Source organism: Anoplopoma fimbria, chromosome 2 (genome assembly GCF_027596085.1).
Source record: "Anoplopoma fimbria isolate UVic2021 breed Golden Eagle Sablefish chromosome 2, Afim_UVic_2022, whole genome shotgun sequence".
Lineage (NCBI taxonomy): Eukaryota > Metazoa > Chordata > Actinopteri > Perciformes > Anoplopomatidae > Anoplopoma > Anoplopoma fimbria.
Window position 1 is genome coordinate 21,958,353 of NC_072450.1, and position 18,995 is coordinate 21,977,347.

At 36.6% G+C, this 18,995-nt stretch overlaps 1 protein-coding gene across 1 annotated transcript in view; it reads right to left on the reverse strand.

The window, feature by feature from the left end:
- Window positions 1-7,641: 7,641 nt before the first annotated feature.
- Window positions 7,642-18,995, reverse strand: part of gpc5a (glypican 5a) — a 111,522-nt gene continuing 100,168 nt past the window's right edge. Inside the window, exon 9 of the mRNA XM_054615226.1 lies at window positions 7,642-10,446. Coding sequence (XP_054471201.1) covers window positions 10,289-10,446 — 158 coding nt within the window. The 3' untranslated portion in view covers window positions 7,642-10,288. The remainder of the gene's footprint in view (window positions 10,447-18,995) is intronic.

Genomic DNA, 18,995 nt, shown 5'->3' on the forward strand with positions numbered 1-18,995 from the left:
ACACTAAAAATACCATTTGGAAATTGATTAGTTGAACTCATATTTTACTGTCTCACTGATGAATTATGCTGCAGTTAAAAAGCCTTTCTCTAATTTGAATATATAAATAGGAGTTGATCATCTGGCATATCAAAGAAGAGAGTGCACTTTTAGTAAATAGGCTAATGGGCTACTGGTTGAGGAGATGTATGATCATCTGTGTGTTTAAACAAAGCTGTCTCAGCTTAAAACCAAAAAAGATCAACTGTTGGGTATGAAATTACCAATTTCTTCCACATCGATGGTGCCCTACCGTCTCCTTTAGCATCCCAACAGCTCGGCCTCAGCTCACTCACATGAACTGCTGTTTATTATAACTAAGGAAATATATCTGGATTTGTCAACCAGTGAATTTTTTTAATTAGGACATAATTACTTAAATAAGGGCTATTTAAGTGTTTGTACTCGGAAGTTGATTTAACCTTAGAAAAAAACATTTGTTGATTTTCACAGGGCTCAAGTTGTTTTCTAGAGCCAACACACTGACTCCATGGTAGGATTATATTTCCTGTTTACATCCCCAAAAGCATCATGAGAAATGTTCTTCCATGGAAGGTGTCGGAAGGGAGGCACATGGATGTAAAATGACAATTGGGAGATACAATTGTTGTATCAATTTTGACTTGTAAAATGTGTAAAATGTTAAATGTAATAGGCAAAAAACAGAAATTAAAATCAAGGGATTTCATATTCTTCACCAGAACTACATTGAAGCCATGTTTTATAACTGTATTTAGAGAGTTTAAAGTGTTTGGGAAAACAAAATGAACAGAAATATATATATATAGGTATATATAAAATTAAGCTGGAAGTCAGGGAAAATAGGGACACTATTGCATGAGTCTTACTATCACTGTGAGGTTGCCAGAACATACAACATGTTAATTAGTAAGCATTTAAGGTGCTTGTATGCAGATTGATATTTTGACTGAGCCAGGCTAACCGTTTCTAGTATTCATTCTAAGCTAAGCTAACTGGCTACTGACTGAAACTTCATATTTAGCATATAAACACGAGTGGTATCAATCTTCTCATCCAACTCCCAGCAAGAAAAAAAAAAAAATACAAACTATTCCTTTAAGACATAGCTTAATAATTAATAGAGAAAACTGTAGATTGCAATCTTATTTTGTTTTCCCTGCACACATTTTTAAAGACCTTTGTCATTGCACACGTACACTTATAGTGGTTGTAAAAGTGTAATTAATGACAGGGGAGCAAAAGAGCTTGTCTTACCATCTTAGCATTTCTTATGCAATTCAAATACAATGGTACTAAATAAATACCTTTGTTAATTCAAAATTGCCTCAAATATACTTCCTAACAATACAGATCTGACAATGACACCAATGCCTTCTAATTGTCCTTCACAACTCATGAAACTCAGTGTTGCCTCTGAAAGTAGGGTGGTGACTGTAAATATTAAGGTCTGAGGACATTGTTAATGGATTCTCTGATGACACATTTCATCCATGCACCGATTGTAATTGCTTTTTACATGACAAGTAATAGTGCAAGGGCTTTAGAGACGCTGAAAAATCCCCTGAAAATAGAGACCTATGAAATTAAATCTTGGTTTTCAATTTTCATTCCCACAAGAGTTGAGCAATTAAATGGATTTAACCCAGTACTGTATAATAAGACATAAATAAGTTTCAGAGTGACTCTCAAGTATCATATTTTCTTTTGGACAGGCTTCAATATAAACTTAGCCTTTTTACTAAAAACTTAATGTTTTATCAAATAAGTTCAGATGCCGATGTTTTCTCCACCCACCACCCTCCCACTCTCTGCATGCTTTTGCTTTACCAACACTCACCTGGTTCCTGTGATATTCATATGACCTTGGTCTGTGTGTATTGTCTTTGAGGGGCTCATTCAACACCTGCAATTCAGAATGACAAGACTGTGCCCTTTTTGGCCCATTAAGGACATCAGAGCAAGGCTAAGAAGCTCTCTCTGTGCTTTTGTCTGGCTCCAGCCTATCTTGAAGTCAAAACAGTACGGCCTAAAATGAAATTTGGCGATGAACTGTGACAGCTGAGTTAAAGGAGATGCACTAAGCACAACATAGAGCACAAGATAGGTCTCGATTGAGGAAAATCGTCAAAGCTGTATGTTCCATCAGGGAAGAAGAGGGTTAACTTACTGAATGCTTTGTATGAGGATGAAGAGTCTTTGTGAATATGTATTTCCATCCCCCCCCCCTGTAAATGCCATAACCCCATTGCAATCATGTTACTTTTGCAAATACACTTCTATTTTTTCTTGTTTCATACATTACAAGTTTTTAAATAATTCCCACTCTCTCCATGGATTTAGGATAAAGGTTGAATTACACAACAGCACCGTCCTCGATAGCAGAGACAGAGATTACCCTCCCTGATCTTTCTAAAGACAAGAAGTAGTTCAGTGCAAAACCCTCCCTGAGGGCCTTGCCACCTCAGTACTGACAGACTGCGTATTAGCACGTATCAGAGAAGAGAAAGGAAATGGTTTTATCCCTTTTGACCCACCACTTGACTTGAGAAAGAGAGAAATCTGCAGTGGATATTAAGCCTGTCACCACACTGATTTGTTCTCAGAAAAAAAAGAGGTTTTGCATACTGCCATGTCAGAGGCATACAGCTCCAGTACCAGCAGGTAAAGCACGCTGCTTTTTTTTTTTAACTGACAAAAGACAGAGAAGAGAAAAAGGTTTAGCTCTAAAATAGCCCAGATGAGTTCACTGTGAAAATACATTTGTAGCCAGCATTCAGCCTTTTGTTGGATATGTTCATGAATAAACAAATATTATTAAATTACAGACTTGCAGAGGTAGAACTGATTGTTAACAGCGACGATAAATGCCACTGTATGTTAAACAGAATAATATCCATTCTCCTCCTTAAAAATGACCTATTTTAATATCTAATATTTTAAAAACCAAATTCCAATTTTACTGATTAGCTGATAGATTGAAATGCAGCCAATCAATTTAAATCTAGTGACTAATAAGGAGGCCCTTGAGACTGAGACTGAGGTGTGAAATTATATATCTACAATGTTTTTTGACATGTTTTTCAAAGTCTGTGGTGTTTTCTGCTCTTACCTCTTCCAGATTTAACTCATCATGCAGTGCTCCATTTAAGGGACAGCTAAACCCAACATTAAAAAAAAAAAATTGCCTATTACCTTTAGTGCTATTTATCAGTCTAGATATCCATCTGCGATATCTCCAAAACTAGGCAAATCACAGCGAAACCATCGAGATTGATATATAGCACTAGGAACAATATGTATTTTTTATTTTGTGGAGAACTGTCCTTTTAAGAACTTATCCTCTACAAATTTTCAGCTCATGTCTTTTCTGACTTGGCACCATGAAGAGTAAATACTCAATCAGGTAATATAAGTGGGTTATCTTCAGGTAATTTGTGTGGACTGAATGTCCAGTATAATATAATCTTCCATGTGAGTTTCACACTGTATGCACCATTAAATCTTCCTGTGTTCATTTGAATCTTTCTTAAAATATTCTCAATAATATGATCGCTTGTAGTTAAAAATAAAACACATCCTCTCTATCACCTAGTGCCTTTTCGTATCGAGTTTGCTTTTGTATGCAGTGGCAAATCATGTTTAAAGCTCCATCCAAGGATTTGAACTAAAAAAAGTCTCACCAGTATAAGCTGCTGCTTCACTACCTAATGAAGAAGAATGAATAATGTATCATATTGTGTCATAAATGGAAGTGGCAGTGAGAGGATGTGTCAGACCTCAGTCACGAACTGATGTTAAGAGGGACACCCACCTTGCACCAGAAAACTATGTGAAAGAAAGTGGGAGAGAAGTGAAAGAAGGGGGTTATTATCTGATGGTGTGCGGCAGAGGGGAAATATTAGGGTAGAGATTTAAGCATGACTTATGTGATCTGAAAATTTGAAATTTCGAAGGTTGGCATGTCTGGCAAATGGGTCAGTGGCCATGGGGATGGTCTTAGTAGTGGAAGCTATGCTTGTGTGAGCTGCGATAAGTAGGTCAGTAAATAAAATGGAGCTCTTCCCCCAGAATATCATTGAAAGTGATGATGCTAAAGTCATTGCATAAATAAAATGTGAAGTTTTTGATTCATGTGATTTTTCTCATTTCAAGGATAAGTGACAGAATGTCTTAATGTCTCACGGTGCGCAAAATTATCCCTCAATGGTGCTCTAGAAAATTGCATTGTGTGGCCAACTGACCTTCCAAGAGCAGACACGATGATAAAGACTATGAAGATAAGACAACAATAATCTCTCCAGGCTTCTGGCACAATAGGTAGGAGTCAGTCAGTTTCTGTTGTTATTTGTCACAACCTCTTTGCTCTGAAAATACAGGGTGAATAATATTTATTTTGGTACTTTTACACAGAATGGTAGATAATCTTATTTAGTTCATTAAAATTGTTGTTTCTACGATTTACTCCTGTGTGTTTCCAGCCATGTCACCATTTGAGATATGATACTTATTCAATGTACAGTAGCCTGCTTCCTTATTTGACTTGTTCACTTGACACCACAGCAGTGCATCAAATTATATTTTCATAAATGTAAGACTCCTGCAAACATATTTTAAGCTTCTTTATGGTCACTTATCCTAACACCTGATCCCAGTTTTCGTCTCATGCATATATTTGTATTTATTTATTGTATATGCCCCTTAATATATGGGCTGTAGATACATGTGTGTGAAAAGGAAAGAATGAAAATGATGCTAAAATAGTAAAATGTTGTTTTGTTAAACTAAATTTCACCTTTGTGAGAGAGTGAGTTGCAGAATAGCTAGGAGGAAAGTCAGAGTGATAGAGTGATGGAAAAAGAAGATGGGTGAGGAGGAAAGTCAGGGATGGAAGGGATGATAGGATTTATTGTGAAACCTGTGCTGTAGTCCTGTCTGATAATATGGAGGCAGTGGGTGGGTAGACAGCAGGAAAACACTATATTGATGGGACTGTTTACCCCATTCAGAGAGAAAAAGACTTGACACAGAAAAAAGGAGTGAGAAGGCACAGGCTGTTATCTCTAGTTGGTGGGAAGTGTGTGTGTGTGTGTGTGTGTGTGTGTGTGTGTGTGTGTGTGTGTGTGTGTGTGTGTGTGTGTGTGTGTGTGTGTGTGTGTGTGTGTGTGTGTGTGTGTGTGTGTGTGTGTGTGTGTGTGTGTGTGTGTCCCATTGAACCTTCAGTTGGCGGTTAATGTTTGAAAACACACATCGGGAAATGTAAAAAGGGCCTTTGGGGCAGCGGGTGAGGGGCTTTTTGATGCTGACTGTCCTCTTTCTGTCTGCCAATAAAAAATGTAATAAATGAATAGAGACGATGGAGCGCATGAATAAATGCAGGTTCTTAACCTTACTGTTGGATCCAAGCTGTGAATGTGCAGTAAAATATACCTGTGATTATCCATCATGTCTCTGTATTTTTACACTTAACGGGTCGACAGCAGCACTTGACCTGAGCTCAACCTGTTGGCATCAGTACTACAGTTTCCTACTTCAGTTTGTATCAGTAGTGTTTAGTGTAGGTAGACTGTGTGTGTGTGTGTGTGTGTGTGTGTGTGTGTGTGTGTGTGTGTGTGTGTGTGTGTGTGTGTGTGTGTGTGTGTGTGTGTGTGTGTGTGTGTGTGTGTTAGATTTGTGTGGGAGGGATTTAACTAAAAGTTCACACAATGCTACATAGACCTCAGACCTGTAGGTGCTAAACACTCTAGTGGGCTTACCTAAAACAGATCAATTTTATGATGCCCATCTTCCTTTAAAATATGGTCAAATACAGAAAGCAAAGCAAAATTGAAAAATAGTGATAAATCCCAATACATTAATGTACATTTACTTGCTGTTGATGCTATTCAAATAAAATAAAAGTTTTAACAGGCTGCACTCAGGACCAACAATGTTTGAAGCTAAATGCTAACATCAGTATGCTAATAGGTTCACCTTAACAAGGCTGGCATGACTCTGTTCACCATCTTACTTTAGCATGTTAACGTTTGCTGTTTAACACCAAAAACAAAGTATAGCTGAGGCAGATAAACCAAATAATGTTTTGAATGTGTAATGAGAAAATGTAGCAAGCAAAGGGAAAGAAGGTATAAAAATATCAAATTCATTTAAAAAAATGATGGTTTTGATATAAGAAAACACAAAATGCCTGTCAGGCCATATACAACTTGATCAGGAAAATGCAATGTTGCTGTAGTAATAACCCTTCCTTGGTTAAAAATGACCTCACTCATATTTCACAACAATCTATCTCCTTGACTCACTGAAAGGCATACCGTGTTCAGAGTTAAGCTGCTGCAAACACTGGCTTCACCATGAAAAGCTTCAAGAATGATACAAAGCCCCGTCTGTGTCTGCACTGTGATGATTAAAGCTCCCGTCTAAGTTGAGTCTAAACGTTAGCTGTTGTCAAGGTCACAGTAACAGTTTTGAGTGAAACAGAAACCTCATTGGGAATATGGAATTAATCTCTGTGTACGTTTAAGCAGTGCTCAGCACTCTTCTTCTTAGAAGGTCCCAGGAGCCATTCTTCAGTATGCAGAGATAAAGGACTCCAAAGACAACGGTCCATACTATCTGAGGCTTGACTGCAGAGTAATTTTAAATACACCAAAGTGTATCCTAATTGGACTCAAGCCAGCACAGAGAAACTTTATTCAAAAAATACCTGTCTTCACCTCTTCTAAATACAGGAGTTCATTAATATCACCTTTTATATCTTAACCTCCGAGTGCAAAGTGAACAGTGTCCTATTAGTGTCCAGGTTTCTCAACTCCCATTAACCTGTAACGCAAAATGCCAAAGGCAGTTTCTACAAAGAATAACTTAATTTTGCGCACCTATACAAAAAGATTTGTTGAAGTGGTTTCACTTCCATAAAGTTGAAAAATATTCCTCCATTTCACAAGTTATCATCCAATGCTTAAAGTACACAGCTTTCTGGTTCAATTGATTGGTTTACTAAAGTTAAAAAAAAAAGTTTTGTTTTCCAGTCATTTGTGACTTTTTTGCTGTTTCCAACCATGCAGGCCAAGCAACACACAGTATGATTGGAAGAGTTTGATTGTTCTATCAAATTTTGTGGAGCACGTTATATACAGCAACGGTGTGTTCAAATTTGTGGAATAAATCAGGAATATCACCTAAAAACATGTATTCAAAAATGTATATTTGAATTGCATCTTTATGTATTAAGATCAGTCATTTCTATTAAAGAAACAATCCTAAAAATTAAAAATAAAGTTAAGATGTGCCTCACGGTAAGTTGTAAAATCAGTGGTTGAAACCAGGAGAACTAGGACTGTTGTAAGATGCATTATTTAATGATGGGTACTGAATTTATAATTGAATACATTTACCCTCAATGAGAGATAGACGCCACACTGTGTGAAAAACAACATCTGACAGACATTCCCCCTGTCAAATGTCAAGGTGAGACGGTCAGATAGGGACATTGGCTCTACCTTGGCTGTAAGGACAGAGCTGAGCTATAAATAAGCAGAGATCTCAAATTTCTTTCCTTGTTCCAACTCTCACCTACAGTCACAACCAAAGAGTGAGATCACAGATTCAAGGTGTCGAGATGAGTTTACAGCTTGACAAAGTGATGTACTCGAGATAATGCTGCTTTAACCACTGAAACAGGATGAAATTTCTCACCAAAATAGCTTCATGTGTTGCACGCAGCAACTACCTTCAATCAGCGCTGGTAGAATTTGGCCAAATCTTATTAGGAAATATTGTACAATCTTTATTTATTTTACCATTTTATTAAAAAATTATTGACATGTAATCTAACATATATTAAAGAATAGGCAGAACAGAAATATACAACATTTTCGGATTAATTGTCCTAGGTTTTGCCTTTTGAATTTCAGTTACATGGAATACTCACAGTTCCCAAGGAAAAGCAGTGACTTATACCAGAGAAGAAATAATAATAATAACCTGGGAACACTTGGAGATTTCTTTTGAAAGGGTCAAGGGGTGTTATTCAATAAAAAGGACATTTGGGGAAAAATCATGGATGACAACCTAAAACCTCAGAATTCTGATTGAAAACAGGCGTCAAGTTGAGTTATTACAGAGTTATTATATAACTACATTAAACACTAAATTTCAAACAAAAAATTGTTTAACCTTTTGGAAAAGCACTCATCCTCAATCATCTAATCAATTGCTGAGATCTGCAAATGTAGTAACATTGTAAAAAAAACAAAAACGGTCCAACAGGGAAATAAATAGAAGCAGGCAGAAAATCAGTAGCTGTATTCGGATGCAACACCGAAGTAGCTAATCCAATCCTTGCAGAGGACCTGTTTAAAACCAATCTGATAATTTTTTGCAATGTCTGACTTTTTTTCAGCAATATTGTTGCATTCCAAGATCTCATCAAGTACTGTGGTTTATACAATGTTTTAACAGATTTAAAAGACAACCCAAGTGATGAAAAATAAATCCATCATAAAAATCCTTTAAAAACCATTGTAAAAAAAAAAAAAAGACAGGTATGTATTTTTCAAATAACGCATTCACTCTCCAAACACAACATTATAGAGTAAACATGTTATTCAAGAGGTTCGGACACTTTGCAATGCCTGCAGAATGACACCTGTCTAGATATGAGTGCACATCATAACGACGTCAGCATCATCATCAGCATCTGGCCCATTTCCTCCCTCCTCTGGATAACTGTCTCAATATGGAGCTATAATAATCACATTAAGACATAAACTTCAACTCTTTCTTTTAAGTACAGGAGAACCATTATAACCTGACATCTTATGTTTAGCCTCAGGGCAAGTTTGTCTCTGTGCCTGCTGCCTGTTATCTACTTAGAGACTGAACCCTCTTCTTTAATAGTGTCATTAACACAGCTGTTCAAAAGACTGCAGAACTGACATTGATGGTGCCAACTACAACTGGTTTGTCAGGTAGTTAAACAACTGTGTTAAGGTTGTTAAGAAGTAAATATTGTCGTCTGTGATTCTTGCCCAACACAAAACCCCCATATACAAGATATTAAATTCAATGGACTGTAAGAAATTATGAGTATAATTAATCCCCCAGTTATCATTTATAAACCTTGAGACTTTAGTTAAATGAAAGCTCCAAGCCACTCAAGTGGTTCAAGTGCCTTGACTTTAGTAAAGTCTAACCTTGTATATTAAAGGTAAAATTGACTAATGACAACAATTTCTATGCACCTTTGTGGACATCTGCAGCTTGAGGAAAGGCTATGATCAGATCATAGATTAACAAACAAGAGTACCTGGGGAGACTGTACCTGTTTTTAGAGTTTAAGTTATTTGAGAGTTTAAGTTATTTTTTACACTGTTGTCTATTTACAGTAGTGGCTTTAATGTTTTTATTTTGTATTTCTGTAGATTCTATACGTATATACTGTATATATGCTGTATGTGAATAGTGAAATTTGCTTTTAAAGTATATGATTTTAGCTTCTGCAGCATCTTAATAGTATTATTTCTCTATCTCTATACGTAGTTTCTGAGCATATGTGAGCAAAAAACAACAACAAATGAAACAATTCATTTTCCTTTTTCTGAGAAGCCTGCTTGCAGCACACCAGCATAACGCAGTCAGGTAGTAGGTAGGAGCAATTTGATTCTTCCACGGCAGTGGCTCCAGGAGCTATCAGCTCCAATCCAGGCCCATGAAGGCAGAGGAGGATTGAGTTTGAAATGATAATAGACTCCTGAAGAAACTAATCTATTCATAAAGAAGAAAGGAGTATGAATTCTCTCACTTGCCCCCACTTCCACCTGCCCACCTATCTCCTCACTATTTCTCTCAGCAGCAGCATTACAGGTCAATTTTGCAATCGTAATATACCAATTAAAAGGACTCCGGACAGGCTGGCAGCTAATACAAGTGATGAGAAGCAGATGTCTCCAATTCTCCTTTTGTTTCATAAAACACAATTAAATTAATAACAAAAACCGGCTGTTATAAATAACCCATTATTAGGGTTATGAATGCCAGGTAAAATAATTAATATTTGCAAAACTTAACCATATGTTGTCTTACATAAGCCAAAATGTTTTGTTATTTCCACACAATCATAAGTGTTCACTCCTACCGTGTCCTGCACTGTGTGGAGGTGGTGCTCCATTACATTAAGGAGCTTGTTACGTCCACTGGCCCTTTCATTTCTGGATAAATAAGCTTCAAATCAAGTCTTCCAAAGTTTCATGCTGCAAAAAGGCAGCTGTTACAAGGCCAGAAGCATATGAAAACAAGGTAATATCAAGACCCAGATGGGCCCTGCCAGTCCAAGGCTCCTGGATGTGCGTTCCACTTCTGAATCACCAGCAGGTGGATAATGATGATGATGATGATGTTTGTGATCACCGGTCACATCTGGACTCACTGAGGAGAGAGCAGAAGCCAGGCGGACACTCGTTATTAATATAACATCATGGAAGAGGTATAACTGTTTGCCATGTTAACTTAAAGGACAAGTATGATATATATACAAATTAATGAAAGAAAATAAACCAACAGTGTGTTAGCAAGAATCTCAATACTATCTGACTTTCCTCCCCTGTCTATGGCACTGATTAACACATTTTATCCTGAAAACGGGTCAGACATATTTCATACATTTCATTTTTAAAGTAGCCGTTTTTGGGTCAAATAGTGTATTAGTTGGGGACTATTTTCAGCGGTGGATTGAGTTTAGTTTTCTAATGAGTATTTTTTGGAAGCAGAACAATATATGTCGGATTGAGTCAAAATAAACAAAATGTCAAAAGTAAAATTGTGTTTAACCTGTTTTTTTATAACAATGGAGCTCACATAACACAGAGGATTTACAGTTTAGTAGGATCAGGCGATTTTTGGTTTTGGGCTTTTCACGGAATTTGTTAATTTCAAAAAAATACAGAACATCACAAGAAAATGAGCAGGTGCAAATGTAACAGGTCATTTTAATTCAGTTAAATGAGTTTTAAAATTATGATTACAAACTGAAAGTAGCTGATTACAAACCATTCTATGAATTCCAACTGCCTAAAAGATTTACACAACATCTTTCACAGCTGCAATACATTAGTGCCAAACCATTAAGGGGGTTTGTTTATTTTTCCACCTGCCTTTTTATAGTAAGCTGATGCAACTAGGGAGCATCTTCAGCATCCATCTTATCCCCAGAGGTGCAGCAGAGAGCATCTTTGGTGCTCCTTTGTGTCAACAGCAATGTTTGTGCCAAGATGAACGCATACACATTGATTACAAATTCTAGTTATTTCAAAAAAGGTATTGATCAACAGATGGATTTCTTTACAGAGAACAATTTTCTTTTGATTTCTGCATACATTCTAGCTTGTAGAGATTGTTGATGTTTCTTGGGGAGGATTTTTTCTTTTTCTTTTATATTAAATTCAGAGGCAGAAAAGATTGCTGAATAGAGAGCGATAGACAGAGAGAGAGAGCGAGAGATAGGGGTATAACATCTCTATGCAGATAACATGCTGATTTCTATCACCTTTCCACATAATGATCCTGACTGGTTTAGCTAAAAAAAACATCAAAACCAGTAGCAGTGCAGTGGCAGAAATAAGACAACAATCAAACCTTCTAAGAACTTGATTAATAGAGTGCTTCAGTAAAAACTACAAATGACTCAGAATTTTTTCAACTGCTGTTTCCCTCGTCTCGAGATCAATGTTTTCTTTTAATGGATATACAAGTTTGATAGATTTTAACGTTTGGTTTTTCGCTATAAATTACATCATTAAATATTCCCCTGATAAATTTGGAGGCTTTTATGCTTTTTAAGAAATTTGGTTGCTGATAGGCAGCTAAATCGTATTACTAAGCGTCGTCACGGCGTACACTAGTCCTTACTCAGATTAGTGGTAGTGACGTGAAGTCATGCGACCGTGATGTAGCTTGTTTAAAACATTAGCATTTTACTACTAGCATTTGCATTTTCCAGAGAGCTTTAGTTAAGGAATGGCCTTTAAAGGGCTTTAAACAACCCTGCTATTTTGAAAACATACTGCAGAGGTTGCAATGTTTATGCAGTTATGCATTAGCTGATGATGTCATATTGCGGTCCTTCATATACTGTATTTTGTCGATATTCTGCCATCATTATAAATTACGTATTGATATCTGCTTTTCACGACACATGTCCTAGTAGTTTTGCTGGTCATGGTACTGCTGTCATTTGCCACAGTATGTTCTCCCTACTTGGTTTCACAGTTTCATATAAACAATTATGTCTAAGTGATATAACTCTCATTTTGATTAAACAGAAATCCGATTGTGGTATTCTTTATTAGCATGTTTGTATATTATACGTTACCAGAGCAGGAAATGTCAGAACATGTACATAGTCACCGTTTCACTCTTCCCGCTGATTTTTGAGAGGTGCATCACTAAACCCAAACAAACCTCTGACTAATAATAAGACCTCACAAGTAAGAAGCTGTCAATCTATTATAGCTTGACTCTTTGTTTGACACTGTAGATAAGGTTGGACACAGGGAAAAAGGGGAAATAAGGATATTATAAAAGAAGGAATTCTTTCGATTTTGTTTTTGCTAAACAGAACTAATACTGACGCGTGCAAGTGTAACGATAAGATACGACCATGACAAGATACTGGAAATATAGTATGTAATGAGTAAAAGGTTTAAAAGAACAACAGTCTAGCTTTTTTTCCCCCTTAATCTTCAAATAGCCTAGACTATTTGAAGATTAAGACAAAAACCCCAATCTTTTTACACCTTTGAAAATTACACCTTAACAAAAACAGATACCAATACAGACAACTGCAGCCCACAAGCCGTCAACATCCATCTTGCAGTTTACATCTCTTTGGAGGACTTCCTGAGTGAAATGATGCGTTCTCTTAAGCTCTGCTGATGTTACCTCTGTATACCTCAGACTCCATCCTGGTTCATCCCCACTGGAAAAAAGTAAAGCTGAACCCTGATAGATGAACAGTTTCTCCAGGACTTTGGAATTCCTCACTAATGCCCGAGTCTGTTGTGGGCAGGATTAGTCTAACCCAGACCTTTTCAGAGTCTATAAAGGCCCTGTTTTCAAACTTTATCTTACTGGCAGAATAAAAGACCAGCTGCAGAGGCCATTTGAACTCTTCAATTCCACTTTTTATGGTGTAGTCGAAATTGCCTGCTATTACTTTTTAACAAAGAGGGATCCACAACAATCACTTGCTGTGTAATGGCTGAATTTTTTCAGAGAATCATTAAAATCTAATATAATCTAATTGTATCTAATCTCATTGTTTAGATTAAAATGAAACCGCTTCAATGGTCCTTTTGATTTCTAACTTGCAGAATACACCACATTTGAATGTAGAAATTGAATTTTTTATTACTAACTGCCTCTTCCACATACATGAGCTACCGTCGAAGCATCCGAGTGTGGTTTGAAATAAACTGCTTATTGATTCACTGCCGAAGAGTCCCCAGGACAGCTATTTGAAGGTCTAAAGCTTGCAGATAGTCTGTCTGAGTTTTGCACCCAAGAGCATTGAACTCCAACACCTAAATCAATTCCTCTTACTAAAGCTTCGATGTTTCTAATGCAGCAACAAGTTGTAGACAGAAGGACAGAATGTATCTTTCAGATGAATATATTCTGCAACACTGAAACCACAATTTATTTAACTGTTGAGGAAACACCAAGCAAGTCATGCAATGGGAGTATAACCTCAAACAGTCGTGCACATGAAGTCTGACTTCAAGAGACAGTATTCAATATAACCTGCATATCCAATGTGTATATTTTATACAGTGTATTTAATAAACTAGAGATAATGCTATATAAAGAAATAAAGCATTCAAGTTTAGGGACATTATATATTACTTCAGAAAAAGTTGAGGAAAACATTTAAAAGATAACACTGAAATTGGAGCCATGTCTTGATAAATCCCAATCTGGGTTTATTATGACATTAGGACATGTCCTAATGCAAATCTCTAGTAAATAGTGTACACTATTTGGTTAATTAGGTCTGAAGGAGGAAAAAAATAGGATGAAGAAAGACTGTGCTCCACTTTGTTGGGATTAATGTAGCAACCAGCTGTGCATTAAAGGTAATCTTTGAAATCTTGAAATTAATTCTAAAACTAACATGTGAGTAATGGAGGTCTATTTATTTGGCACACGCATACTTGATTACAAACACAGACATGTAAATGTTAGTTAATATCTCACATACACACCAGGTATTGACTCCAACTGCACTGCAGCTATTAATAACCATCATCACAGCTGAATCTTCTGGCTGTAAGTGGGTTTTTTTTATGAATGATAATGAAGGTCCAGGCAAATGAGCATATTACCCTTCTAAAAGCACAACTACATCCTCAATATAAAAAAAAACCACAGAGCACATGTTTCTTGTGCTATGTAAGTGTTTCAAGCCAAGTATAATCTGCATCAGCCAGAAAATAAGTATGATGGTCTGTCCTATTCTTTGGATCCCAGTACAAATTATTTTGAAAATTTGCTTGCAAAGTGCTGCAGTAATGACATGTTTTTAGTAAACCCTCAACAGAGAGGTTAGGATATCTGAAAAGGTGCTTTGTCTTAAAAGAGACATAGGTCAGAAAGAGAGGCTTACAACTGAAGTGAAATCAATAGAAGCTGATTCCTGAGGACTTGGACCAACAATGATCAATACCACACTAAGTGCCCCAGGAAAAATAAATCTTACAAGCGTAGTGATGGAAAAAGCCTTTTGTGTGATTATAAGACATATTCAGCTGGCCTGTATGAGTTACAGGATTATTATTACTATGGAGAGGATTCTTGATAACTGTCAGCTCGTACTCTATCACTTCCTGGTGATTGCAGCTTTTTTACTGTAAACAGTGTATGAGGTCGTAACATTCATTACAGTTGAAATCCAACTGAGCTGAAAGTGACATGCATAGTGTTTTGTGGTCATTCTCTGTTGTCATAGATTAGGATATAGGGAAAGGGTTTCAGTTTAAGGAGTGTAAACAAGAAATGGATATCTATCATTGAAAGTAAAAGCACTTCTCTTCAGGACTGGTAATTCATTGATGCATTTACATAAAATCAATATTATAAAGTAAAAAGACCAGGTGGCACTGAATCAAACTACAGTAACTTTATTTTATTTATAATTTGAGGGGATCACGTTATAGTTCAACTGGATATGAACTAATTGAGCATTCTTTTTTAATAATTATTGTCATGTAAGACAGATCTACCAGGCTTGGACTCAATCTCATTTGTATACAATAAAAGATAGCTGTATATACTTGTATATGAGAAATAACATTAACTAAAACTTCAGCCGATGTGAGCAAGACTTCACTGGTCTGCCGGGTCAGATTAAAAAAAAGTAAGAGGTATTGTTCTTTTTTGTCATCATGTCTTTGCATCTGATTAACTAAAAATGTTTTTACTGTTTTGTGAAAAGATAAGACCCTTCAGTTTGCCGTCTACCCGTTGGGGATGGAGGTTGTACTACCATTTAACCACATTGATTTCTGTGTCATTTGACATTGTTATTAGACTTCCTACTGCTATGAATCCAGGAACTAAACCCAAGAGAATTCCGGTAGAATCTTCTTTTCAGTCTGCTGTGAATAAGTAAAGTTACAGGGATTACACCAGCATTATATTAAGCACAAGCAAAAATCACTGATTCCGTTTTATAATCCTTCTTTTAATAAATGTATCTTTATCGTTTGGTGTTAAGAGGGTGACTCAATAATACCCCAGTATCCAGACAGGACATTTTGGGTTATAATTTAATATGACTCGAACATTTGTACTATAACGGATGACAGCTTTTGTTAGAAGCAAAATACCTATAGTAGTAGTACTGAAAGTAGTCTGGAGATCCCATCGGCATATGTCTATGTGAAAATGTGTGTGTGTGTTGTGAAACAAATATTTAAAAAAAGGCAGATGATGATGATGAAAAGCATTTGCAGCAGTGTGAAGAAACTGTGACTGCTACAACCTTGGAGTGCCAAGCAACATTTGGAAAGAAGTGAAACAGAAAAAAAAATCTCGCTGAGGTTTGATAATTCATGCCACAAATCACGAATATGTCTTCTAGGAACTAGCTATTATTGATAATAATGCTAACAAAACTGGTCTGGTTGGGGGGATTTAAATAGGGTTGACAAGATATTAGAAATGGCTCTGAGTATAATACAATCAGTGTCAAAAATGAATAAATGAAGTTAAGATAACAACTCTCTAAAACAGATTTAACAAAAACTGAACAGGATAGCTTGTATTGCATAGCATATCAGTATTAAGTATGTGGCATGTTCAGGCACACTAAATGAACTTCAACCGCAAAAAAAATGGAATTCTCAAACATCACATGATAAGTGGTACATTGTCTGATCCAGATTGATTTGCATTTCAGACTGGATCTTGACCTTTGACTGTACTGTGTAGCCCCAGGGTATTTTTTTTGGTCCGACCCAATGGCGCCTTAATGCACTGGCTTACTCTGTACCCAAACCCAAGGAGCCTCAAGACACATGAGCTTAAAAAAATATTTAAATATACATTAGAAATTAAAATATTTGTGCCACCGCTGCCAAGAACAATATCGAGCCAGGGAACATAGAGGTTTCCTTTGCATAACTATGATGATCTGCGCACTCAGTCCCGGACAGAGGAAACTAATTGGTGGGGCATTCATTTTATTGGCGGTCCCTGACAAGCTATTTTGATGCCAAAGTGGATTCATATTGAATATTTCAATATTATGTGTGTTTATATGTCAAAAGACTAGCATGAAATGATATTCTTACCTACTGTATATTTTAAGGATAAGACTTTAAATTGGGTTCAATCGATATTAATTAATTGTGACCTGGTAATGCAGCCTTCATAAGTATGGCAAAGTATGGCAAAATTATCCTCCAGTCTCACCTCATTATTAAACCTTAGAATTCATACTTTCATACCGAAAAAGACCCAATATTTTTGACCACATAAAAGCTAAAAGACAATTCCGGAAAACTAATAAAAAACTAATAAAATAATAAATATTATTGTGGCCTACTTACTAACTTTCACCAGGGAAAAGCACCTTTGAAGGTAAGACAATAGCCAGTTTTACACCAGTTTTTATACCTGTTTGTTACTTCAGATTTTTGCCTTTTATTTACTTGAAAAGACTGGCTGATAACCTGGCTTTGTCTTGACTTGCTGTTGTCATATTGTCTTATATTGATGAGTTTCGTATTCCTTTCAGTTTTTAGTCACTGTCCATTGACTGGGTGTTCTCGATTACTGTTGCCATCGCATACTGTGAAGGTAGGAAAGAATCTTCAAAATGTCCGTAGCCCCAGAGCCAAAGTATTATTGAGGTGCTTCTGTGTCCAACTTGACAGGATTCATTTCTACTGATTAAAGCACATTTAGAAAGGCTGCCATTTGGGAACATTCTTGATCAATATATATAGATGTCCACTCACAACATCACAATAACAAACAAACTTTTCAAGATTAATGTTTCAAAGTTGACTATCTAAAATATGTTGTGGCTTATTCTTGCTGTTCGTTGGCATGAAATTTAAGACTTCTTTTATTTCTCCATTTTAGTAGTAATATGTATATGGTAAAATTCTAAAGATGAAATATCATATCTCTATCTATAATGCTTTTAGATTTATATTTTGATCTGCCCTGTCACAAAGGGTGTCGTGTGTGACAATAGACGTGTTGGTTGTTTTTGCATTCTCTTCACATTTAAACTGATCCTTATGGACGGTAGTCTGATACACATAGCATTTAAGAGTTTGCCTGACACAAGCGCCACAAATGTTGTCATCTTCTCTCGTACCTCAATTAATCTTGTCCGCCTCCCAAAGAAAACAGCCTATTTCAAGAACCTGTCTTCTATCATTTGACACAAAGAAAAAATGGTGCAAAGGATGCTTCTATCCCCTATCCTGTCCATCAAATCAGACGGTGTAGGATGGGTGTATGCTGTCCCCATTTCTCCGATGAAGATGTTTATGTCTTGTTTTAGCTGCCTGTGTGGTGGCAGACCTCTCCCGAACACGTGCTACATCATCTGTAGTACTGATCGCGAACCAACATCTTTGTCCTGCACCATCGCTTCAAAAGGCCATAACAGCAAGAGGACACAACAGCTTTCACTTTATGGCCCTGTAGGTAATGATACAGAAGGCCTTGAGAAAAGATCAGTTAAATTATCCCTGTCATACTTTGAAACCCACAAACATGGATTCACATCACTTACGCACTCACTAAACGTGCAAGCTTGGGGTGCCTGCATCTATAAGCTTCTTTATTGATCACTGTATAGCAAAATCCATTTGTGGCATATAAAGCATGACAAGCAGGATAAGTGTTAATAAAAAGACCAATGCATATTTCTGTGCCAGTTGTTTTCCCCGAGAATTGTTTTGTGTACGCAAGAACAAGATCAACTGAGGAGAGAAGCTAAATGAAGAGAAACCACCTGAGACCTCTTGGAGAGAAGGCTGAGTGCTCCAATTCTCAAACAGAACAATTGAATATAGCTCTGTGCTGAAGACGGCATCCCCTTTCAATTAGATTCAGACGCCCAGAGAAAACAGAATAAATCAACTCTTTATCCACAAAATCATATCATTTTGCACAATTTCATTCATTTACGTCTTCTGTACAATTACAGCATTTAATGAATAGCCAGTTTATGATGATGATGATTGATCCATCTAGGTGCTCCCTTATTGTTTTCTTCTCTATTTCTCTTTCTCAGTGTTGACATAACCAAGAGGTGTCACATCTGAATGTTTAAGCTGCCACGTGTGTTTATTGTATAGCAGGAGAGGATACAATATTAATGTGAAACACCTGAAGGGTTTAAGAGGATTTATTAACCAGCCATAATAATTTCAAAGGCTCAGTTGTCTCAGTTATTC